The sequence below is a fragment of the Mustela nivalis genome (assembly GCF_964662115.1).
Source record: "Mustela nivalis genome assembly, chromosome: 3".
Classification (NCBI taxonomy): domain Eukaryota; kingdom Metazoa; phylum Chordata; class Mammalia; order Carnivora; family Mustelidae; genus Mustela; species Mustela nivalis.
In genome coordinates, this window is record NC_139022.1 from 152,711,140 (window position 1) to 152,736,214 (window position 25,075).

At 38.7% G+C, this 25,075-nt stretch overlaps 1 protein-coding gene across 2 annotated transcripts in view; it reads right to left on the reverse strand.

Annotated features, from left to right (window-relative positions):
* Positions 1-6,689: 6,689 nt before the first annotated feature.
* Positions 6,690-25,075, reverse strand: part of IL7R (interleukin 7 receptor) — a 31,623-nt gene continuing 13,237 nt past the window's right edge. For both annotated transcript variants that reach the window (XM_082724234.1, XM_082724235.1), the window contains 6 exons: positions 18,184-18,341; positions 14,979-15,136; positions 12,600-12,762; positions 11,584-11,677; positions 10,625-10,700; positions 6,690-10,225 (listed from right to left, as the gene is read on the reverse strand). In XM_082724234.1, coding sequence (XP_082580360.1) covers positions 9,722-10,225; positions 10,625-10,700; positions 11,584-11,677; positions 12,600-12,762; positions 14,979-15,136; positions 18,184-18,341 — 1,153 coding nt within the window. In that variant the 3' untranslated portion in view covers positions 6,690-9,721. The remainder of the gene's footprint in view (positions 10,226-10,624; positions 10,701-11,583; positions 11,678-12,599; positions 12,763-14,978; positions 15,137-18,183; positions 18,342-25,075) is intronic.

Consider the following 25,075-nt stretch of genomic DNA (forward strand, 5'->3'; position numbering starts at 1 on the left):
ACCTTGAGAATTGTCATTCTGAACTCTAGATCTGACATATTACCGATGTCTGTATTGATTAGGTCCCTAGCCTTCAGTACTGCCTCTTGTTCTTTTTTTTGCGTTGAATTTTTACATCTTGTCATTTTGGCCAGATAAGAGTAAATGAAGGGGCAAGTAAAATACTAAAAGGGTGGCAACAACCCCAGGAAAATATGCTTTAACCAAATTAGAAGAGATCCAAAATCGTGAGTGGGTAGAAAGGGGATAAAAAGAGGTTCAAAAAGAAAGAAAGAAAAAAAAAAGAAAAAAGAAAAGAAAAAAAAAAAGAAAAGAAAAAAAATTTTTTTTCAAAAAAAGAAAACACCTGAGAAAAATGTAAAAAAGAAAAAATATATATATTAGATAAACTAGTAAAAAATCGTTAAAAAAGAAAAAGGTAACAGTTAAAAAAAAAAATTTTTTTCCCGAAGGCGAGAAGAAAAAGAAAAAAAAAAATTGAAAAAGAAAAAATTAAATTAACTGCAAGACTAAAAAAAAATCACGGGAAAAAAGCCATGAGTTCCGTGCTTGGCTTTCTCCTCCTCTGGAATTCTGCTGCTCTCCTTGGTATTGAACCGCACTCCTTGGTAGGTGAACTTGGTCTCGGCTGGATTTCTTGTTGATCTTCTGGGGGAGGGGCCTGTTGTAGTGATTCTCAAGTGTCTTTGCCCCAGGCTGAATTACACCTCCCTTAACCGGGGCCGGGGTGAGTAATCCGCTCGGGTTTGCTTTCAGGAGCTTTTGTTCCCTGAGCGCTTTCCGTAGAGTTCCGGAGGACGGGAACACAAATGGCGGCCTCCTGGTCTCCGGCCCGGAGGAGCCGAGAGCCCGGGGCCGCACTCCTCAGTGCGCCCTCAGAGAACAGCGCCCAGTTACTCCCGTCTGCCTGACCTCCGGCCGCGCTCCGAGCTCACGGAGCCTGCGACCGGTTCAAGGTAACACCGAGCTGTGAGCTTACTGTCGGCTCTGTCTCTGTAGCTGGCTTTCCCGTTCCAATACCCGCAAGCTCTGCAACACTCAGACACCCCCGATCCTTCTGTGACCCTGCGGGACCTGAGGCCACGCTGACCCCGCGTGGGCTTCGCCCCGGTTTAGCCTCTGGAGCGATGTCCCTCAGCGGAACAGACTTTTAAAAGTCCTGATTTTGTGCGCGGTTGCTCCGCCGCTTGCCGGGAGCCGGCCCCTCCCCCCGGGGTCTATCCTCCCGTCGCTTTGGATTCACTTCTCCGCCGGTCCTACCTTTCAGAAAGTGGTTGTTTTTCTGTTTCCAGAATTGCTGTTCTTCTTCTCTTCGATCTGCCGATGGATTTTCAGGTGTTTGCAATCTTTAGATAAGCTATCTAGCTGATCTCCGGCCAGCTGAAGCAGTCTCAGCTTGCTACTTCTCCGCCATCTTGACTGCGTGTCTCTTCTTCAATTTCTTTCATGAGTGTTCTGTAGTTCCTCAAGTACAGATCCTTTACCTCTTTGGTTAGGTTTATTCTCAGGTATCTTATGGTTCTTGGTGCTATAATAAATGGAATCGATCCTCTAATTTCCCTTTCTGTATTTTCTCAAGAAAAAGATGGGCAACTCACAGATCAGTGTATTCCCAGTTGAACCCAGCATAAGTTAGTTGACTTCTGTTCTATTGCAGATGCAGAGTCATTGCAGCTGATACTAGTAGAATCACCCAGCAGAACTCAGCCTAGGTCATCCAACTCCCACACGATGAACAATTTGTGACAATAAATGATGCTGTTTAAAGCCACTCAGTTTTGGCATGGTTTGTTACTGACCATCAACACAGCAACAGTTAATAGTTACACAGCTCAATCTGGTGTTTTCTTATTGTGGAAATGATAGAGGAAGGGAGTAAGAGAGAGGCAGAGACCTCTACAGAATTTCCCCTTCCTAGAAGCCTTTGACAAAATGGCACAGACATTTTTCTTTATCATTTATCTAAATCTCTACCATATTTCTTTTAGTGACTTTGTTATTATTCCATAGTATGGATATACCATATTTTATGTAGAATATTTATGATTTTTCTCCTTTTTGAACAGTGGGGCATAGATATTTTGGTACATGTATTTTTGAGCCCCTCTGATTATTTCTGTAGAGAGTTCTTGAAAGTGGAATTTCTGAATATACATATTTAGATTTTTGTAATGTATGTCTAAAGCATCCTCTTAAAAGTTTCACTGATTTATAGTTCTATCAAAAGTATATGAAAAAGCCTATTTTCATATGCCTTTCCCAGCATTGAAGTTTAGCAATATTTTTAATTTTAACAATTTAATAGGCAAAATATTTACCTCATTATTTTATTTGCACTTTTTATTCTGAATGAAAGAGAGCATATTTCCTATTTCCTATTTTTAGAATAAATTTTGCTTTTGTGAACCATCTGCTAATGTGTTTTGTCCATATTCCTCTTAAATTATTCATTTTTTGCTTATTGATCTAAAGACTGTGGATACTAAGGATATTAGCACTGTGCCTATCTTGTAGTTACTCTGTTTTTACAGTTTATTTTTATCTTCTTTTTGTTGTGCATTTTTTAATTTCATAAAGAAATTAAAATATGCTAAATTTTACATACTCAAGCTTATCGCTTCTTTTATGGTTTCTGGGTTTTGTAATTTTATTTTATTTTATCAAAAAGTATAAAATGATTTGCTCATCTTTTCTAGCATATTTGTTTTCATTTTAACATTATATCTTTGATCTATGTTGAATTTATTTTAGAAGTCAGGACTTCCACCTTTATCTACAAATGGCTAGTGTATTATTCTAATCTCTATTAAATAATCTACCTTTTCTCCCCTAATTAGAAGTAAATGAAATTTTTATAAGTACCCTGATTTGGACACATAGGTTCTCTATGTCTATGTCTATGATTGTCAAAAAACAGAAAACAAAAATTAAAAAGAAAAAGAAAAAAGGAAAATCTAACCAGGGATATCTATAATTTCTAGGCAAGTAACTTTGTAGCTTTTTGCACTGATAATTTTTATCATTTTGTCATTTCTAAATATAAAATGAGTGTAATTTATATTATCTTTAAAAAATGAATAAATGTCAAAATCACTCATTTGGTCAGTTTCTTCTCAATTCTTTTCTTCTCCAGACTTGTGCAGGCTCTTCTTGAACACATATTTCTCCATATGATATTTAAAACAATATGGAAACAATATGATATGGAAGACTACACATCACTTATTAAATATGATTATTTCTGAGCAGTGAATTGGAGAATGAGGTCTTTTACTTGTTTCATCATATATGTCTGTGTTTCTTAAATTTTGAGGAATAAGCAAGTATTTGTTTCATAATAAATATTCAATGAAGATTTAAAGAAATAATTCAACAAGTGGAAATATTATAGTCAAAGGCTTTAATAAAGTCTCTGTGTCTTTTAGTGTATTTTTTTACTTGATCCCTTTGAGTTTGCAAACATTTCATTTGCCAGTAATGATCATTTAGTTTCCTCCTATTTAATATTTATGCCTCTCGCTTTTTCTCCTTGTCTAATTGCACTTTCTAGCATTTCAAAAACAATGTTAAATGTGGTGACAGTAGAATTTCTTCTGTTTTATTTCTAAGTTTAATGGGGTACTTTTAATATTTTACCATTGAGCAAGACCCTGGCCTATATCCTATTCTTATTTTGCTAAAGCTTTTTTTAATTAAAAAATTAATCCTAAGCATCACTCAAATCTGCATTGGCACCCTTACATTTAAATCCATGAAAGTTTATTGATGTGTGAAGAAGGGACTTGACAGCATATTCATCAGTCTCATGGAAGAGCATTTCCTAAATTTTTATCTAAGCTAATTATTCCTTAACCTATAAAAGTAGTATTTCATTGTTATCAGTAGACAACAGTGTCTTTGGCTTAATATTAAAATATTTTCTGATTACTTATCCTTTTTGTAATGACCAGTCCAATTCTTAATTGTAACAAAATAATTTGTCATAAAAAAAGAAAAAGCCCTTCTCAGCCTCTGGGAGTTCTCTTCTCATTGAGAAGCTTTTACCAGAGTAGAAAGGAATTGACCCTCCTAATTTATAGTTGAGGGTCCACCAGATCAGCTCAACTGTTTCTGCAGAATTCAACATCAAAATTTGGTTTTTCAAACCTCCGGGGCTTCATGTGTTGTTTGCTTCACATTTGTTTTCCCCAGTATTTTTCATGAGTGTTAATGTATTCCCCTGACCCACCAAGTTTTATGCATCATACTTTCTTTGCCTTAACAGCTACCTCATTGCAAGAGATACACAAATCCCACAGAAATGCCATGAGCCATTAAAATGTAAAGTTAGATTAGACTTCACTGTGCATCAGAAATACACTAAGTAAGTAAATAAACAAAATTAAATGTAGATATTCACCAGAGAAATGAAGCTTTGAAAAATGAAGCTTTGAAAAATTCTTTCCCCCACCCTATTGTTTCCCCACTTCTGTGGTTACAGTGGTTAAGAGTGCAGCTGGGGAGGTAACTGTGGATGGGGAAGGCAACCGACTCCCTACACGTGGCTGCCCAGATATGCTACTCTCTCAGGGATGCAGTGTCTCTGAGCCTCCTATCCTGGCATTAATCTACCCTGAATGGTGATAAGGAAGCACACTGACTAATATCATTCACTAGCATGCTGATTCATTCATTCCATGTTATGATTGAGTGCCTTCTTGATTCTTAGGTACTGTGTTTAACAACACACATACACACCAGTAAGTCACAGTTCTCTCTGCCAGAGTACTTAGAAGCCCAAAGGGGAGTCAGATCAGATAATGCCAAATCAATGTGGTGAATAGAAGTAAGCCTAAGGTGTTACAGGATTCCTCCATTAACCCTGATACACACATAAAATTTATTATGCCACAACCCTGATTAAAATCTTTCCACGTATATTCCCTGAAGACTAAATCAAAACTTCTGAGACTGGCCTGTCAAATGCTTAATCATTGCTCCCCACCAGTTCTCTTAATACCGTCTTAGCCACCGCTCAGCAGACTCTCTGCCTCTGGATGGCTTCCACTGAACCACCTGCTGAATGAACCAGCACGCTTCATTCTCTCTGTGAGGTACAGTTAACACCTCTGCTGAGACTTGGCTGCTAGCAGGTTATCTTCTAGTGAAACATAAACTCACCCATGTCAGTCCTGCGTGTTTCAGACTTGTGTAGGCCAACCGAACCTGTTACTGTGATCATATTATAAGGCTGATGAAGTTTGAGTATGCAAAGAAAGACTCATGTGGATCTACGAGAACTATCTTCAATGGTTTGAAAAAAAACTGACAAAGGCACGCTTGTCATGAAAGAATGCTGTCACAGGGCTGAAAACATGATAGCATGAGACAGGGCTGTTGAATACCTTTGAAGAGTTTAAATAATTAAAAGTTAAAAAATTAGAAAATTAATTTTAAATTTAATTAATTTTAAATTTAATTTTAAAATAATTAAAAAATTTTGAAAAATTAAATACCTTTACAAAGTTAGGCATCTACATTTTTTTTTTAAGTGTTTGAAGGTCCTTATCCATCTTAAAGAAGGCAAAATTGGAAAGAGTAGATGATGGTCAACAACCCACAACCCAAAGGAGCAGCTTTGCTCTTGTTACAGATGAGTGCTGAATGGGCATACAATCAGATGTTCTTAATTAAAATAAAGTGTTCCAGGCAGCAATGTATTACTTTTTATAAAAGTGCCCTGGGTCTGACGTTTGGGAAAAACCAACACCTTACTGTTTGCAATGGAGGCAGACAAGGAGGCATCACCTATTATATCTATACCTCCCCCAACGCCCCATGTTCTGTCACAGCTCCGTGACTTTGAGCAGCTTTCTCTGCCAGGAAACATCCTGCAGGTTCCTGTCACATTCCTGCTTCCACTGCATTGCCACATCAGGTGTGATTTCCTCCACATTGCTGCTCCTGGTTTGTTTGTTTCCTTCCTCAGCCAGCGGCAGCAATTCATTCCTTTATTTGGAGACAACCCCAATCTACGAGGCACAGCCTCTTCCTGCAGAAGAGGCAAACACAAGCTCTTCTCTTCTCTGCTTCTCACTGCTTGAGCCCAGGCACCTGAGCTAGGTAGGCATTGTTACACCTAACTGCAGATTCCAGGGATGTGAAGCTGCCAGACATGGTGGTCGGGTCTACTCTGGGGTTGGTGGTGGTGGTGGAGGAGGTTGACCAGGTTTTGAAGATGCCTGTGCTAGAGGGAAGGGACAGCTTCGTGTACTCCATGTTTGGTTCTTCGATCCCCTTGGATTTTCTGGGAGGACTCTAGTAGCCTTTTTAAATTCCTTTTCTGAAAAATCAGCCTACATTTGTTTTTATTGCTTCAACTGAGAATCCTGGTGATACCAGGCCTTCAAGTATGTGATAGGACATTGTAACTGTTCCTGTGTGTCTTTGGCCCCCGGTGATGGTGAAATGGAAACATCTCATCTCTGTAACTCCAGTGCTTAGCACAGGACAAAGTAACGTAAAACAGATACTCAACAAACTGTTATTAATTCCTTAATTTGTGAATTCATTACTTAATTACCAAGTGAGTTTCCCCTAGAGATCCAAATATAAAATGACAGCAAATGACACCAGAATGTGTTCAGTGGCTGAGGAGAACTGTGGCCCACTCTGTCCCTTTTTCCTCACAGACGACAAGCACAGGCATAGAGAGTTCCATATCATTTAATTAAATATGAGATGGTAACACACAATGGATACTTAGATACTTAGCAGCTCTGCAAAATGTTTGTAATGCCCATGGGAAGTATGTGGTCCAATCAGAGACCTTCACTGTAGTGAATTCTGGAGAGTTTTTAGAACAACCCCAAAGAAAAACCACTGAGCTGACAAATGCCATCTGATCTGTACCATTCCAGTTGTCTTACCACATATTCTCACCACCTTCCTGGCCAGTTCCATCTTATAGTGCCTCCAGAAGTGTTATGAAAACACATATATGCACATTTGAACTGGCCTATCCTTGGCTTTTCTGAAGCCAGTTTCCATGGAAACCAGAAGGACAGGTGAGGCAAAAGCTAGTGGAAAATCAGTTGAACACGCCAAGGCTCCCTAGATCCAGCCAGGATTGTTTATTTGACCAAATGAGCTGCCTGTCAAAACAGCAATCATTTCATGCTCTACAGAACTAGCAGTTTACATCTCTGCCTTCTGCCCTGTCTCTCACCAGCTTTCCTTTCTTAATGAAATCTGAAAGGAGGTCAGTCAGAACTAACTTGTAATCTGATATTATACATTATCCCTGAGTATAAGATCACACATTAGCAGCAGTTATGATTATAAGAGGATAATACAATAATTTTAAATCCCTCCAGTAAAAGACAGACACTCACACACAAAATTCAAATGATCATCTGTACTCAACAATACTGAAACACAGGATTTTAGAGCTGGAGCAACTTGGATTCTTCCTCTAGACTTATGCTCTCATTTCTTTGAGAGATTGTCTATTATGCCAGGGAAACAAACTTCGGGCTTTAAGTCCTGACTTCACACCTCAGGTGGAATGACTTACCTGTCCTTTCTGTCTCCCAGTTTTCCCATAAGTCAAAGCTAACAACACACTTCATAGGACCTCGGTGGATAAGGTACCAGAGAACTAGGCTGATACGAAGTTTCCTGTGATGACCTCCTCTTTGAGACCTGGTTCCCATTTCTACAAAAGGTAAAGAACACATGTCTACCTGGTGGAAAATGTCTTCTGCTGTTGACACACCAGGCAGATTCTGCTTTTCCTCCATGCAGATATGGCATTTTCTCTGATTGTCTTCAACAGGGCCCTTTGAATGATCATGCCTCTATTATAGCACTTTATGTGATTATAATCATTTGTTTACAAAGCTGGCACTTTTATTAGATTGCTCACTTTATGAGGCCCCCGACTTTATTAGTCTTTGATTCCTCACACCCAGCCTTGGGGTTGGCATATTGCAGACTTTCCATAAACACTTGTCAAGGAAATGAAAGGGATAATGCTTACGGAAATGCTTTAAAAATCACAAAAGCATGAAGGGAATGTGAGATTATATTCTTCACTGATTCAGAGAAAAGCATTTGTAAGGTATAATGCCCAATGGAAGAATAAATGATCTTACTATAATTAGGCTGCTAAACCAGCAAATAAGATCTGTTAGACAGAATTTAAAGCCCCCTTCCCAGATATCACAAAACAAAACAAAGAGACTAAAAACACATCACCTCCTCAACAAACTAAAAACAGAAAGAAAAAAAAAAAAGATATGAAATATCAACCCCAACAACAGCAGGGACAAACTCCTGGACAAAACCAAACCAAATCCTGAACCCATGCCCTTCATGACTTCCTGAGCCTCAGCTGCCCTGTGTGATTCTACAGGTGCCCAGGGGCTGGGGGCCTGTGGGAGAGACCTCCCCTGCACTCCCCTGGGTTGCGATTACTTAGCTGTCTTAACCTGGTTTGAGATAATAACCAGAAATTCATCTAGACCAAGAAAGGCAAGGGGACGCATGTCAAATCTTCTTTATCTTCAAGACCCAGGCCAAGTCAGCTCACTCACTGTGTATGTTTATAATTCTCCCTTGAAGCTTGTGGCAGCATCTAAGGCCATAAAACTCAGGACAGTCTGTAGATATGTTTGGGTTGGGGCAGTCTCTACACACAAAGAAAGGTTATTCTTGGTTTATTGCTCAAGTGCACCTGTATCCAGAGCTGGTAACAGATTCTTCTGTGTCAAGGGATGCAGCTGGGTGGTGGTAGCAAGAGAATCATGTGTTTGATAACTAACAGTAGAAATTTTGGGCTTCTCCTTTTTCAGAAAAACAAAATCAAGTGGCATTTGTGGCTTTTTCTTGCCTTATTCAGTTTTCATAGACGTGGCTAGCCATGGTAGTTCACATACTACATCACCCTTTCTTTCTCTTAGCATTTTTTTTTTTTTTTTTTTTTGGTGGCCTTGTCCCCATATGCCTGGGAAACTCCTGACTTATGCTGCTTGTCCTGGAATGAGTATTTATAATGTCCCCTTTCACTTTCAAAATGACTCAATTAGGACGATAAATTATATAGTCATCCTGTTCCATATTATTGAAGTCTGGCACTTGTAAAGGGAACGACCCCTAATCAAGGAGAAGGTACATGCCTTGAAGGGCGGTGGGCAGAGTTAGATGCCAACCATCAAACCCCATGCTGAGGGGGAACAAAATGGACAAGTTACCTAACGCCTCCAAGACTCACTTGCATTATCCATTAGAAAAGAGAATAATAATAATAATAACAATAAAAATTGCGCCAGTGCCCAGGATTACCATGAGGATGCAGGGAGACAAGATGTGCAGAGCACAGGACACACAGTGAGTCCTAGTAATGGAAGATATCATCTCTGTTCTCCTTTCCCTCTGTCTGCCCTTGCCTTCTTCCTGCTGTACACCCCCCTTTCTCCTCTCCTCCACCCTTTCTTTCATTCTTTCCTGCTTCTTTTTCTTTCTGGAATAATGGAATAATTTGGGTTGCCTGCAGCAGAGTGCTCCTCCCTTCAAGCCAAATGACCCTGGAGTGGGGAGGAGTGGTCCAACCTATGTTTCTGAATCCTGTAGATTATACGGAGGGCTGGCATTAATTTTGTCTTCTTTGTCCTATGAGGGAAAGTAAGTAGGAGCTCGGTCATCTTGGTCTTCATGGTTCCAGTCCTGCATTTCTGACAATTCACTGGTTTTGGTAGAAGCTGGACATGGTGACATATGCTTCTTCCTGACTTGATCCCAAGGAAGTGAGCCCAGGCTGTCCCCGGACAGCTGGGTTCAGTGTCAGGATTCCTGGCTGGAAAGGAAATGGAGTGGGCATGGTGCTATTTGTAGTTCCAAACCCAAGCAGCAGGCCCTGGTACATATGAGGCCCATTCTTGCCACCTTCCCTGCAGTCTGGGGACCTGGAAGAAGGTTGCACAAGGGCCTCACACATACTGGTGCTCCCAGCCAGGCTTCCGAAGGGTGAATCTCCTCTGAAGGTTTTTGGGGTGATGACTGCATGCTCTGATGGCCAGGTGGGGCCCTGCATACCCCCTCGAAGCCTTTGCTTTTCAGTCTCATCTAGTTGTGGAGGAGAAGTGTTTTGCAGAAAGCTCTCTGCTTCATCTCTTGCTTGAATGTCATCCACCTTATGAATCTGGCAGTCCAGGAAGCTTTCAGGGTTGAAACTCACATTCAAATTCTGCACCAAAAAAGAGAGAAGGCATAGAGAGTGCTCCAAAGGGACACACAAGCAAAGGTTCAGTTCATGGAAGGATGTAAGGAACTTTCTGACAGGGGTCTACCAGAGAAGGTTGGAGAACGACCCACATGTTCTAGTTGACTCTGCCTCTGGAAACGCTCTGACACATCAAGGTCTAAAGGGACTGGCTATGTCCTCCACCCTGGGAGACTTCTGAGACTTTTACTTCATTTTAGTTTCCTACCTCTAGGGTGGTACGGCCAGGATCTCATGAGGGACCCTAGTCATGGGAAGCACAAAAGACCAAAACTTATTGTTCAACTTTTCTCTATCCTGCAATATCATTCTTGGGTACTGGGATGCCTCTAACATTGTGGTAGAAGCGCCAGAAGCCCTCACCTTTTTGGGTTTCTTGCACAGTTGTTCCAGAGTCTTCTTATGATCGGGGAGGCTGGGCCACACAATGGGTTTAATTCTGAAATGAAGGAACATTGAGAAAGAGGAAATGAATGGTGTGGGAGCATGCACAGTAGGTCTTTCCATTTGTTCTGAGCCAGAAATCAGAAGAGTGGATTTCTAGTCTTGGCTCTGCTACAACTAGGTGGGTGAGATTGAGTAAGTGACTTGTTTTCCCTGGGCCTCAGTGTCCTGTCAATTCACAGAGGGGTCATTGTCAGTCATCTCTGTGAGCACTGGGGAGAGAGCCCTGGGAAAGAGGAACAGTGAAGTTTGGCAATGGTGTAGCTATGAAGCCAACACTCACCCTGTTCATCTACTCCTAATACAGGTGTCGTCATCTTATTCCTCCCCTCTGCTCTTGTTCTGGTGGAGATGAGGAATATTTTCTAAGTCACCCAGGGAAATTGCTCTAAGTTGTTCTTTTTCAAGTTGGAGTCTTATGAGAATATATGGCTCTGTGCTGTGGGTAGCTTTCTAGAACATTAATAACTTGAAGGTATGTGCCAAAAACATCATTTTTGTAATGAAGCCAACATGGCTCTTTCATGGGGTAGAATGCAAAGTCCCACAAAGTCATGTGTTGAAATTCAAGCTTTCAAATACATTCTGCATTTTCCCTGGGTACCCCAAGCCACCCAAACATTTTGGAGGCATACTTTCTATTCTGTTAGGAGAAAAAGTTTGGGAGGAGGGTTTGTCCTATGTCAAATTTACATATTTTCATCCCTTATGAAATTAACGGTTGAAATTCACCAGTGCCCCCAGCTGGGGAGGAATATGGGCACTGTAATTCCAGAAATGCCTTATTCCCCTTTGTAGTTTTTTCATCAATAAATAGGGTTAGAGCTCCAACTGTCTGGGACCCCAAGTAACCATCTTCTTTATTAGTTAAAGTTCACCTTTTTTTCCATAATGCACAGGCCAAGATGACCATCAGAGCCACAAAGAAGAAACTCAGAATGCTAATAGTTAGTAAAACAGGATCCATCCTCCCTGGAATGCAAGGATAGATCTTGGTTAGCAATCATTAACCACATAGTAGGGGATGCTTTAAGGGTGCTTTGAATTTATTTAGTAACATAGGACCATCTATTATTTCTTTGAAGTTACTTTTCAGCGAATAGGATGATGTACTAGTTTTATAAACTAAGAATTTTGGTTTCAGTAAGTGGTACTGAACTGGGTGACCAGGTCTAGAACATCTGTCACTTGAAATATAAAAGTGACAGGCATTAAGCTGCCAGAACTCTTTCCCAACTCCCACCACCAAGAGAAGGAAGCCCTGCAGGAGAATGATGAGGTGGATTCTCTGTACTGAAGACTCGACAAATTCCAGTCTGAGAATGGGAGTCTGGGATGGCAGAACAGTTCCCCTCATACGTCAAAGATAAGATATGTTTGCGGTGTTTTTGTTCCTCAGGGGGCCTGCCTGAGCCATGTTCTTTGTTTTTTTCTAGCCATTCTTGCTTCCTAGACCACGTGGGTATCTTTGCTATTCTGAAAAAGGGGGCACAGAAGAGCAGCATTTGGTTGCCCATCTTCCATCACCACAGGCGTTCCCTAGAGGCACTTTACAGAGACCAGCCATGGGAATTCCAGTCTAAATTGGTAAAGTGGAGGTAGTCAATGGGCATTTTGTTCAGCATTAGCATCTCCCAAGAGCATCTAGGTCAATAGAGTCACTGACGATACCAGTAGAGTCATTTGATCAACAACTAAGGACCTTGCTCCCACCACTTCCTTGTTCTTCACCAAAGGGGCAAAGACAGCAGGTCATTCTATAAAACTGTAAAAATACCCTAGGGGGAATCCTAACTTGTGGGTTCATTTAGTCTCTCTGGCTCTCACTCCTGCTCACACACTTTGACATGCAAAGCCCTATGAAGGGCACAAAGATTCTACAGTCATTTCCCACCTGTGATCTCTGGTGTTCTGAAGTGGAAGGTTGGACTCCATTCACTCCAGAAGCCTTGAAAATAGTTGGCATTAGGGATGGACCGGACTTTAATCTCATACATTGCATCAGGCTGTAGTTTTCTCTGTAGGAGTGTCAGCTTTGTACTGGATATGTTCACATGCTAAAGAACAAAGTACGCTGTTACATGTCTAGGATTGAAAAAGAAGTGCTACCCAGATCCCCCGAATCATTTCAAGTTGAGTGTCTTCAGTCACATGGATACTCTCATTAGGAAAAGAAGCTATAACATGGGGAGGACCATGTGTGAGCTCCTAAATGATACTACCAGGGGTCAAGGAGGACAACAGTACCATAAGTCTTTGTTTAGGTGAGCAGGTGACCTTTGTTCAGCCCAGGTGAGCTGGGCTCTCCATTCCAAGAGGATATAAATCACTCCCAGGCTCCCACCTTCCTTTCTATACTTTAATTTCTTTTTTCCCCTTTTACCCCATTTCACATTCCAAAAGGAAATAAAAGGGAGTGGTAAGGTTAGTGAGCAGGAATAATTTCTCTCTAGAAAATATACAATATAGAGACAATATTGTAAATAACAATATAGAGACAATAGTATCTTCAAAAATGTGTATTACCCTTAAGGAGGAAAAAACATCTTTCAATTTGATCAATAAAAAGTTAATATTCCATTGTTACTTACATTTATACTTATTCAATTATTAGTTTTCATGTATTTATTGAATTTACATATTTCTAATTTATGAGACATTTCCAAGTTTCTTGCTAATTTTTCTATTCCACATTTGTCCTTTTCTTAATGATTTATATGACCTCTTTATATAGGAAAGATATTAACCATCTGTCAGTAGTATACGTGACAATTTAATCCTAATTTCTAATTTCTAAGTTGCTTAATGACTTTGATTATTTTATGTGCTGACATTTATAAGCCTTTATTTTTATGTAGTCACACGTATCAATCTTTTGCCTTTTTTTACTGCTTTTATGCTTAGGATATTCTTCTTCATCTCAAGATTATATAAACATTTACCTATATTTTCCCTACCTAGTTTATAGTTTCAGTTTTATATAATTTCCTTAAATCATTTTTTTATTTTATTTTATTTTTATATGGAGCAAGTTAAACATTTAACTTGGGTTTTTTGGCAAGTAGCAAACTGACTGTCCTACTATCATTTATTCAAGATCCTTCCTTTCTACGCTATAGTTGTTTTTCCACTGGTGCGTTTTCAGATGAAGGTTCAAGAGGGCAGGATCAAGGTAGCCTAGTTTGTGGGATGGATGGGTAGAAAGACAGAGAAGGCTGTTTAGGGCAAACATTACATTTAATATAAGTACTATACAGCAACATGTTGTGGAAAAAGAAGGCTAATCCTGGCCTGAGAAAAGGGAAGAGTATGGGTAAGTAGACACTCTTCACCTTGAGAAGGAGAAGCCATCATTTGGTTTTTGTCCATGTGGTACAAAAAAGACAGAAGTTAAGCCAGTAGGCTAAGAGAAACCTGAAAATCTGGGAGACTCTACATTCCTCCTGTCTTTTCCTCAAGACAAATTTCCGGGACAGCTAGACCATTCCAACAACAGTAACTCATAGAGTCTAAATAGTCCTCCAAATTATGATACAAATGAATCTTGTTACTAAGCAGATGAAGAACTCAGGCTTTTAAAAAAACGAAGAAAAATATTCCACTCGCTTCCTTACTTCAGGCTGATTCCACAACTGTGACCCAGACTGTGGCTATGGCTTGGTCATGATTTTTGTCTGATTTGCCTGTGAGAGTTGTGTACTTTTTGAGACCCCCCAAATAAAGAGGATCGATTCTGTCTTAATCTGTATTGTTAATTCAACAGCCTAATTTAGAAACATTATGAAAAGAAAAAAATAGAGCAAGAAAAAAAAAATTAGAGCTAGAATGGGATGGCCCCGAGAAGACCTAGGTTTTGTGGAACCTGAAGCTTCTTTCAGGAAAAGGGACATTTTGTTTTTTAAAGATTTTATGTATTTATTTGACAGAGAGAGATACAGCAAGAGAGGGAACACAAGGAGAGGGAGTAGGAGAGGGAGAAGCAGGCTTCCCATCCAGCAGGGAGCCTGACCTGAGCTAAAGGCAGAAGGTTAATGACTGAGCCACGCAGACTCTCCCAGAAAAGGTATATTTTGACCACAAAATTGCTATGGGCCCTCCCCAGGTAAATTCACCTCCAGGACAATGAAATTTATAACATTAAGAAGTTTTTTATTTTAGAGTTTTATGTAAGTGTTTTAAATTTTGTATATTTTATGTAAATTTATCTATAAAGTATATTTATATATACATCTTTATGAATGTTGTAATGGATAAATGTGGGTAATCTACATACCATCCAGTCATTTTCATTTTTTTCCTGACGATAGGCCACCTCATGCATTAATTCTTTCACATACTTCTTCTGTGAATGAGATGTGTTAAATGTCACCAGAAAATCATTTGCTCCCTTGCGATAGATGACTCTTATGTCAAAAGGAGCCTCAGGTTTAACTGGAAAGGAAAAAGAAATTAAAAAGGAATTTTCTTTTTTAAATTCATTTATACTTTTTAAAATTCACCTACTCTGAAAATCACGTTCTTTTTCTGAGTCAGTAACTGGACAGTTGTTGAGAAAACCGTTTCTTCTTCTTCTGATTCACAAGCCTAACTACGATTTTCAGCCTCCCTAGCAGTTGGGTGTGGTCTTGTGAGCAATGTGGGTGGAAGTGATGTGTACCATCTCCCATCCTGGCCCAGGAACCTTACATGTATGGCTCTATGCTTATTCCCTTTCTAACACTTGGAGACATATGTTGAAGACAATGGAACCACAGAATGAAGGAACTCTGAATATTGCTTGGAGGAGCATCAACCACAAATTAGAAATACCTATTTTGGTTCTTATGTGAGCAAAAAAATAAACTTTTGGTGTTTGAGCTGTCATATGTTTTAGGGTTTATTTGTTATGGCAGCTAGTGCCAATTCTACACTAAAACATATTCTCTTTGCCTTTTGAATACTAGAAAAATTGCTAATAACTGGCCCCCAAATAGGAGTATTTGAACTTTGAGTCCTTGTTATTCCAATAAAATCAGATTGTAAGCTGGGGGCCTTGCACGTCTCAGCTATATAGAATTTGAGGATCTGCCTCCTGGCCCTAAGCTCATAACTTCTGGTGTGACTTCAATCTAGTTTGTATTGGCTCTAAATTCTTCTCTAGTCTCTTTCTTCTGCCTGCTTGCCATGCAAAGTTCCTCTTAGGATCATATGCACCATATATGAAATGCTATTGAGGTAGATAGGTTTTATTCTAGGCAAAATGATCCCAGAGAAATGTACTAAATTCTTTGAAAAACATGCGTGTCAGGTGGCCTCTCCACTATTGTCCAGAAGCTTTCCTGTCTTGGGTTCTTAGCTACTCTATCGCCAAAGCCTGGGATGTTAGTTGTCTAAAGGTGGGACAGCCACTTTTTCGCATGGCTGATCTCAGACAGAGATGGGGAGCACATAGGCTAAAATCCAAGCTAAACCTATTGTTAATGAGAGAGTATGTGCTCATCAAACTCTTACTCTGTAGACTGATCTGGAGTCTAAGCTACCTGATTTGGGCTGTGAGACCGACTTGCTGACCCAGTAAAGTGAACTCATGTGGTGGAATTTGGCTCACTTATTATTGTCACTTGCTCATAGTGGTAACCACCTAAGATTTTCCTGCATTGCCCCAGAGATCCTGAAAAAGAGGAAGTCTCTCCTTTGTCCTTCGATGTCTTATAAAAGAGGAAGTTTATTCTTTTTTACTCTTAGATGCACTATAGAAAGGGAAGGTGCCCAGGGGAAACAAGGGGAAAGGCAGGTGGGTATAAAGAAACAGACAACCACAAAATATTGTCAACATTTTCACGTGCCAAGTCAGTTCCTACTCTTCATTCAAGAGAATAATTAAGATTCACCTTCTCAATGAAACCTCTGACACTGAATTCCTTGCTTCTTTCCCATCTCCCAAGGACTCCCAAAAAGGGAAGAACAGACTTCTATCGATTATACACCTACTAAGCACCAAGTGCTTTAGTTATACAAGCTTCCACCAACAATCCCTTATTACCGCTATAGTGACAAGGAAATTGAGTCTCAGAGAGATTAATTAAGTTCAGGCTTCTATAAAATGGTTTGCTAGTATTTAAAGTCAGTTCTGTCTGATTCTGAGGCTTGCTCTTCTCTAGCTTTTGTTTTTGTGCTCCATTATCTCATAGTGGCTTGCCAGGTGTCCTCCAAATAGGTCTGTCTCTGGTCCAAAGGGTGCCTTTGAGCACATTAGGAAAAGTAGCTCATTTCTCAAGAAATATTTTTATAAGTTTATTTATTCTGGAAACAATCTGAACAATAAGAGATTTACGCCACCAAGACTAATGGGAATGGAGGGAGTCACCCCTCTAGCCTTATCAGAGGGCCCAAACCTAAAGAAAGGGAAGTAAGTGAGGGCCAGGTGGTTGCAGGGGAACTCTGTTCTAGAGCTCAATCAGGGACTTCCAGTTTAAATTCAATTAAATGACAGTTCTGCCAATGAAATATAACTTTAAGAACCAGAAGAAGGTACTACTGAGTAATATGCCTCCACTATCTCTCATCCTGGTTGCTTAAGGGTGCTTTCTAAAACCCCAAGGGGTTCCTAACTCCCACTTCACAGGGGCACATGCTACCAGGTGTAAGCACTACTGCTTTTTTCCCTTGGCTCCTCAGATGTGGTTTTTGAGATTTGTTTCTGCTGGGGTATAGAAATTGGGCCTCTGAGAGAACTGGGTATGATTTGGGGATTCAGATGGACAGGGTGCCAGCGGGAGTCTCTAAAATGCCAGGAGTCTGTCAGAAGACTGAGAATCTTTGTCCTTTCTACCTGCTCTCAGAGAAGTGAGAGATACATATTTTCAGTTATGTGTGTGTGTGTGTGTGTGTGTGTGTGTGTGTGTGTGTGTCTATTTATCTATATTTGCAATTCCAGTGATGAACCTGTAGATATTATGCTCTTGCACAGTGCACAAACTGACCATCCATCCTTGACAGCCTAGTCTACAAATGACAAAAGCCAACTTTCTTGTGTCCCATACTCATAATTACCTTGTTGTTATTATCTCCTTCTTTGCTTTCACATAGGTTGTGGCCTATGTTGCTGTGTGGCCAACATGCACAACCCTCTGACTAATGTGTCTTTTTCACATTAGTGACTTTTTCTCTGACTTTTTTTCCGGGGTTTTTTTACAGATAGAACTTGTGCTTTTACTCTATATTTTACCAATTTAGTGAAGCAAAGCTGAGATAGATTTAAAGTTTCTCACCTCCTTGTTGTCTCTAATGAATACTGCTCTCTTACCTTTAATTTTCTTTTGGGGCGCCAAAGAAGGGGTCAAAAATAGGGGGAGAAAGTGAACCATAGTATTTAAAACCAGCAAAAGAATGCATCTCTTCAATCACTTTGTCTAGTTTCCACTTACAGGTTATGACACTAAATCAGTGTCTTCATATATCCCTAAATGGCAACCTTACCCCTATATACAAATTCTTACCTATTTTGACTATGTTCAGTTTCTTGAAAGTTATGTTCTTTCTTCCAAGTTTCACATGTATTTCACTGTCTCCAATGAGTAAGAATTTCTTTGTCTTAATGAAATACATCTCATGTAGTTTATCAAAAGTCAGGCATTTTACATTCAAAAGGGCTCCACTGTAGAAACAAAAAGTGAATCCATCTTAAATCAAGTCGGAGTCTCTGTATACAATAGAGTAGCGTTACATGGATATTGCAGTTGTGTGACTTCAACTCTGTCTATAGGTGTGTGGATGCATAGATGCTTATGAGAGAGAGAGAGACAGAATTAAATAATGTAGCTTCTTGCTATTGTCATACCTAGTGATATACTGAATCTGAAACAGTCAAAGCATGTTCATGAAAAAGATGGAAAATTCCTATTTTTAAATGATCAATCATTGAAAAACAAATACTTGTTTAGGTGAGAAGGTAATTTCTCTTTTTGATATCCTGCAGAAATAAGTTGAGAAAATAAAACCTGTAAAGAAACATTGCCCCCAGAAAACTTAAAGGAAATGATACAATAGTCTAAAGAATTGTATACATAAAACCATATATACTTAATGAGTAATTTAGGGATTTTCAAAGGTAATTTTGACTGTGCTCCACTTTTACCTACTCAACAGACTTTAAAATCAACCCTTCTTCCCATGTTCCCTAGCTTAACACACAGTAGCCATGCTCTAGGAATTGAACTCTGCCACTTCCTCTTCCCAATTCAGATCAGACTTTCAGGAAACTGAGGAAGAGAGATTGTTGCCTACTGTACAACTAACATCAAAATCTCCACATTGAGGCACTGGGGTGCTCAATCAGTTAAGTGTCTGCCTTTGGCTTAGGTCATGATCCCGGAGTCATGGGATTGAACCCTGCATTGGGCTCCCTGTTCAGCCTGGAATCTCCTTTTTCCTCTCCCTCTGCCCCTCCCCAACTCGTGCACACACACACACACACACACACACACACACTCTCTCTCTCTCTCTCTCTCTCTCTCTCAAATAAATAAATAAATAAATACATTTATTTGAATGTGTAAATACATTTGTTTGTTTGTTTATTTATTTATTTATTTATTTGACAGAAATCACAAGTAGGCAGAAAGGCAGGCAGAGAGAGGAGGAAGCAGGCTCCCTGCTGAGCAGAGATTCTGATGCAGTGCTCAATCCCAGGACTCTGGGATCATGACCTGAGCCAAAGGCCGAGGCTTTAAGCCACTGAGCCATCCATGCACCCCAATAAAATATATTTTTTAAAAAGTTCCACATTGTACTTTTAAAATAAAAAGTATATGTTTGAGTTCCAGTAATAGCAGAACAACTTATGTCATACTAGCCCTCTAATATGTAACTATTATAAACCTTAGACAAGCTATTTTTTTGGAAATCCTATTTAAAAGCTTTAGAGAGTAACCAAAAATATGCAGACATGAGAGGGAAATTAATCCTTTAAAAAGAGGTGGATGGTATCCTTGTTCCTAGTTTTTTAAAATTTGTTTGATGGCAATCCTCAGATCATACTGTGATAGGCATCTAGAATATAACAGAAAGCTACAATTTTATTTTCTTGAGAAGTTAGAGGACTTGTCTGCATGGCTGGATATTTTTAATGGGGATGTATGACACCAGATCTGCATATAAACTTTGCGCATATCAGTATATGTCCCTTTAATTGTCAAGTGTGGGAGAGACTCTAAGAAAAACAGGGGTTAGCAATAGCTAGATGGCTCTAGAAAGTACTGAAATGAGATTTTAGATGCTGTCTCAAAATAAAAGAGAATTTGAAGATTAATCTAGTCCCGTTGACCTACTAACAGAGGTAAAACTAAAATTCAGCAGAGGAATTTAACAGAATCCAGAAAACCTGTTACCAATGTCTTTCATACATTCAAAAGCCACTATAATAGATGAAAAAAAGAAAAATGAGACCCATAGTCAAGACAAAAAGCAGTCCATGTGAAGCAGTTACTCTAAAGTGACCAGATGTTGGAATTAGCAGAAAAGGACTTTAAAGCAGCTTTTGTAAATACGTTCAAGGGCTAAACAAAGAATATGGCCATAATGATTGAATAGATGTATAATGTTAATGGAGCCATGGAAATTGTAAAAGAAAACCAGATGAAAATACTGTAATGAACAAGTAAATCCAAAATTTGTAAAAACGCACCATAAGAGACTCTTAATCTCATAAAACAAACTGAGGGTTGCTGGGGAGAGGGGGGTTAGGAGAAGAGGGGTGGGGTTATGGACATTGGGGAGGGTATTTGCTTTGGTGAGTGCTGTGAAGTGTGTAAACCTGGCAATTCACAGACCTGTACCCCTGGGGATAAAAATATATGTTTATAAAAAATAAAGAATTAAAAAAGAAATTTGTAAAAATGCACTGATGGGCTTAACAACAGATTGAAGATGGCAGAGGAAAGGGTCAGTGAACTTGAAGATAGAGCAACGATAAGTTTTCAGTCTGAAGTAACAGAAATGGTCAGTGACCTATAGGATGATATCAAGGGATAAATAAATATGTAATTAGAATTCCAGAACAAGAAAAGATACTAGGATGGAAAAAAAATGCCATAAAAAATAATGGCTGCAAATTTCCCAAATGTAACAAAAATGTCTATTTTTAGGTTTAAGAAACTTAGCAAATCCAAGCAGGATCAATCCAAAAGAAACCACCCCTGGGCACATCACAGTTGAATGGCTGAAAAACAAAGGCAAATAGAAAATTTTGAAAGTATCTAGAGAAAAATATCACTTCTGATAAAAAACTATGGGAACTGAAGACCCTGGAATAATACCTTTAAAACTCTGGAAGAGAGAAAAAAATATGTCCACTTTGAAGTCTCACATGTACCAAATATTCTTCAATAATTAGGGTCAAGTAAAGATATTTCCAGATAAATAAGAATTGAGATAATTTGTTTTAACTTCTTTATACCAGAAGGCATTGACCATAAGGGATTGCAGATCTATAGGAGACAACTAGGTGTACCAGAAAGGCTATACTTTGGTAAATGTAAAAGACAATATATATTTCTTTCTTTTAAATTATTTAAAGCTAAATGATTGCTTAAAACAAATATTATAACATTATTGTGGCATTTATAATGTATGGTAGATGTAAAAATATATAACAATAGTGCATAAGATAGGATGTGATAATTGTTAGTATATTGATGTATCATTACAAGTTTCTTAGATTTCATATATGAAATAGTACAATATTAACTCTAAGTAAACTATGATAAGGTTGAATATTGTTAACTATTAGAGCAATTACTAAGAAAAAGATATTGCCCAAAAGTACAAATAAGGAAGAAATTGAGTATCTCAATAGCTCTATTTCTTTCAGAGGAATTACATTTAATATCAACAAACTTCCATAATAAGAAAACTCTATGCCAGATACTTCTATGTTGGTGACTTCTAGCAAATATTTAAGAAACATGCTAAGAAAAGCATGGGTTAGCAATAGCTAGATGGCTCTAGAAAAACAGAACTGAAAACTGAGAACTGTGCCAATTCTACAGAAATTACTCTGGGAAATAGAGTAGAAACAGACTCTATCCAACTTAATTTATGAGGTTAGCTCAACTCTTGTACCAAAAGCTCGCAAAAATATCACAGAGAAGAAATTTACAGATAAACATCCCCCTAGAATGTATATCAAAATTTCCTCAAGAAAATATTAACACATTGATGTTACTACTATGAGAAAGTAGGTCACATCCCAGGAAATCCAGGCAGGTTCAGCAATCAAATATGAATCATACAATTCACTGTATTACCAGAACAAAAGTCACACATAATCTGATTATCTTAAGTAACGCAGATAGACATATGACAAAATTCAACATCCACCTATAATAAAAAACTCTCAGCAATTCATAGAAGAACATTACCTCAACCTGATAAAGGAAATTTACAGAGTCTAGAGTTACTATCATATTTAATGGTGAAATTGTGAACGTTTCTCCCGTTGATAAGGACAAAACAGGAATGACCACTTTCACCACTTTTATTTATTAGAGTACTAGAGGTTCTAGTCAGTGCGTAAGGCAAGAGGAAAAAATAAACAAGAAGATATCCAGTTTGAAAAGGAAGAAAAAACCTTTCTTTGCAGACAGCATTATATAGATTCTCCAACACAATTACAGGAACTAGTAGGGTGAATTCTTCAGGGTCAGAATATAAAAGACAATTATATTTCTATAAGCTAGAATCAAACAATTAGAAAATAAATTTTAAAAACAACTCTACTTATGATAACAATAAACATAAGATGCTTAAAGATAAAATTAATAAAGGATGTTCAAGACCTTTACAATGGACATTATAAAACATTCCTCAGAGCTATTAAAGGAGATCTAAATAAATGGAGTGGCGTATTCGTGGATTAGCAAATTTAGTAGTGAGAAGATAACAAATTCCCCCAATGTAACATATATAATATTAATCAAAATCTCAGCAAGATTTAAAAGAAAAAAACCAAGCTGATACTAAAATTTATGTGGAGATATAAAGAGCTCAGAATACTCAAAACAACATTGAAAAAGTAGACTTTCTTTCTGACTTTGGGAGTGAACAAAAATAGTATTGACACATAAAAATTAAACATGAAAGAGAAAAAAAAAGACATATTGGACTTTAATCAAAATGAAAGCTTCTTCCTCATTGAAATATACCATTAAGAAAATGAAATGACAAGTTACACACTGGCAGAAAATAGTTGTAATCCATGTATCTGACAAAGGAATTATATCCAGAACATACAAAGAATTCATACCCATCAGCAATAAAAGGATAAATAACTCAGTAAAAAAGACAAATGGCTTTAGCAGACACCTGCCATAAGAAGACATACAAATGGCCAGCAGCTACTCAGAAAGATGGTCAAAATTATTTGTTATTTGAGAAAGGTAAAGAAAAATCACGAGATACTGTTTTCAAAGCCACATGTTGGAGACGATGTGTAGCTCTCACACTTTCTTGGTTGATGAATAGAATGGTATAAACACTCTGGAAAACTGCTGGACAGTTTCCTACAAAGTTAAACACACACCTACCCTATGATTCAGTGATTCCACTATGGCTTTTACCACAGAGAAATGAAAGCGTGCATTAACAAACACATCTGTAAAATAATTTAGTAGCAGCTTAAAAAATAATAGTCTCGGGGCGCCTGGATGGCTCAGTGGGTTAAGCCGCTGCCTTCGGCTCAGGTCATGATCTCGGGGTCCTGGGATCGAGTCCCGCATCGGGCTCTCTGCTCGGCAGGGAGCCTGCTTCCTCCTCTCTCTCTGCCTGCCTCTCTGCCTACTTGTGATCTCTCTCTGTCAAATAAATAAATAAAATCTTAAAAAAAAAAAGTCTAAAATTTGAAAAATCTCCAGTGTCCATCAAGAGGAGAAAGGATTCAAAGCTTGTGATATATTCATGCAGTGGAATTAATAGCAGTTGAAAAGATGAGCTCTGATACATACATCAACATGGGTAATTCTTGAAAGCATTTTGTTGTGTGAGAGAATTCATATAGAAAACAGTAAACAGTGTGTCATTCCATTTATAAGAACTATTGGAAACTGGCAAAACCAGGGGGTGATAGATTGCTCACATGGGATGAACGGCTGCAAGGGGACAGGAGGCATCCTTCTAGGGTGAAAGAAATATTCCATATTAAAGAAGGAAGTAAAATATGTATTCTCATTGTAAAAATAATTAAACAATGAAGAATAAAAATAAAAGTACTCATTTCTCTTCCTTCCTCAACCCTCAATTTAATGTCCCTCTCCTGTGATAAACATGGTTACCAATTTTTTTTCTACATGCACTTCTAGCCAAATAGCCCTGAAGAGAGGTATAGCTGGCTCAAATTTGAAGTGGGGATAGTGGCAGGAAAAATAAAGGCTTTGTATAGATTTGCTTACAGGGAAAGAATTCTTCTAAATAACAAGTTATTTTTTTGTAATTTTTTATTTTTTATAAACACATATTTTTATCCCCAGGGGTACAGGTCTGTGAATCACCAGGTTTACACACTTCACAGCACTCACCAAAGCACATACCCTCCCCAATGTCCATAACCCCACCCCCCTTCTCCCAAACCCCCTCCCCCCAGCAACCCTCAGTTTGTTTTGTGAGATTAAGAGTCACTTATGGTTTGTTTCCCTCCCAATCCCATCTTGTTTCATTGATTCTTCTCCTACCCACTTAAGCCCCCATGTTGCATCACCACTTCCTCATATCAGGATGATCATATGATAGTTGTCTTTCTCTGCTTGACTTATTTCGCTAAGCATGATATGCTCTAGTTCCATCCATGTTGTCGCAAATGGCAAGATTTCATTTCTTTTGATGGCTGCATAGTACAAGTTATTTTTAAAAAAGATTATAGGGAATATCTTCTAAAAAGGTCCTTTACTATCTACAATACAGAATGTGTTAGTTTTCTTTGGCAAACTGGATGTGGGTGTACTTATCTCAGCATGTGCTCAAGTGAGCCCTCTCTGGGATTGTTCCTGGACTCTGAGCAGAAAGAACATGTTTGTGGCTTGAGATGAGGTGGGCATTGGGCTAAAATCTGAGAAGGATGCCTCAGATTTAGGGGCAGAGTCTCCCAGCTCTGGGTTGCTGTGATCTTTGAGTGACTGGTTATACTTCTGCATTCAGACAAAGATAGAGATGGTTGAAGAAATTTTAAGTTTATTAATTGGCTAAGTATATTTACTACTTGTGGCACCTTCCTTAAAATTGTCCCACCCCCAATTATAGTTTTTTTGTTGTTATATCTTAAGGTATGCAATTGTTTTGGCTTTAAGTGTGTGTGTGTGTGTGTGTGTGAGTGCACGTGTGTGTGTTGGACTTCCTAGAGAG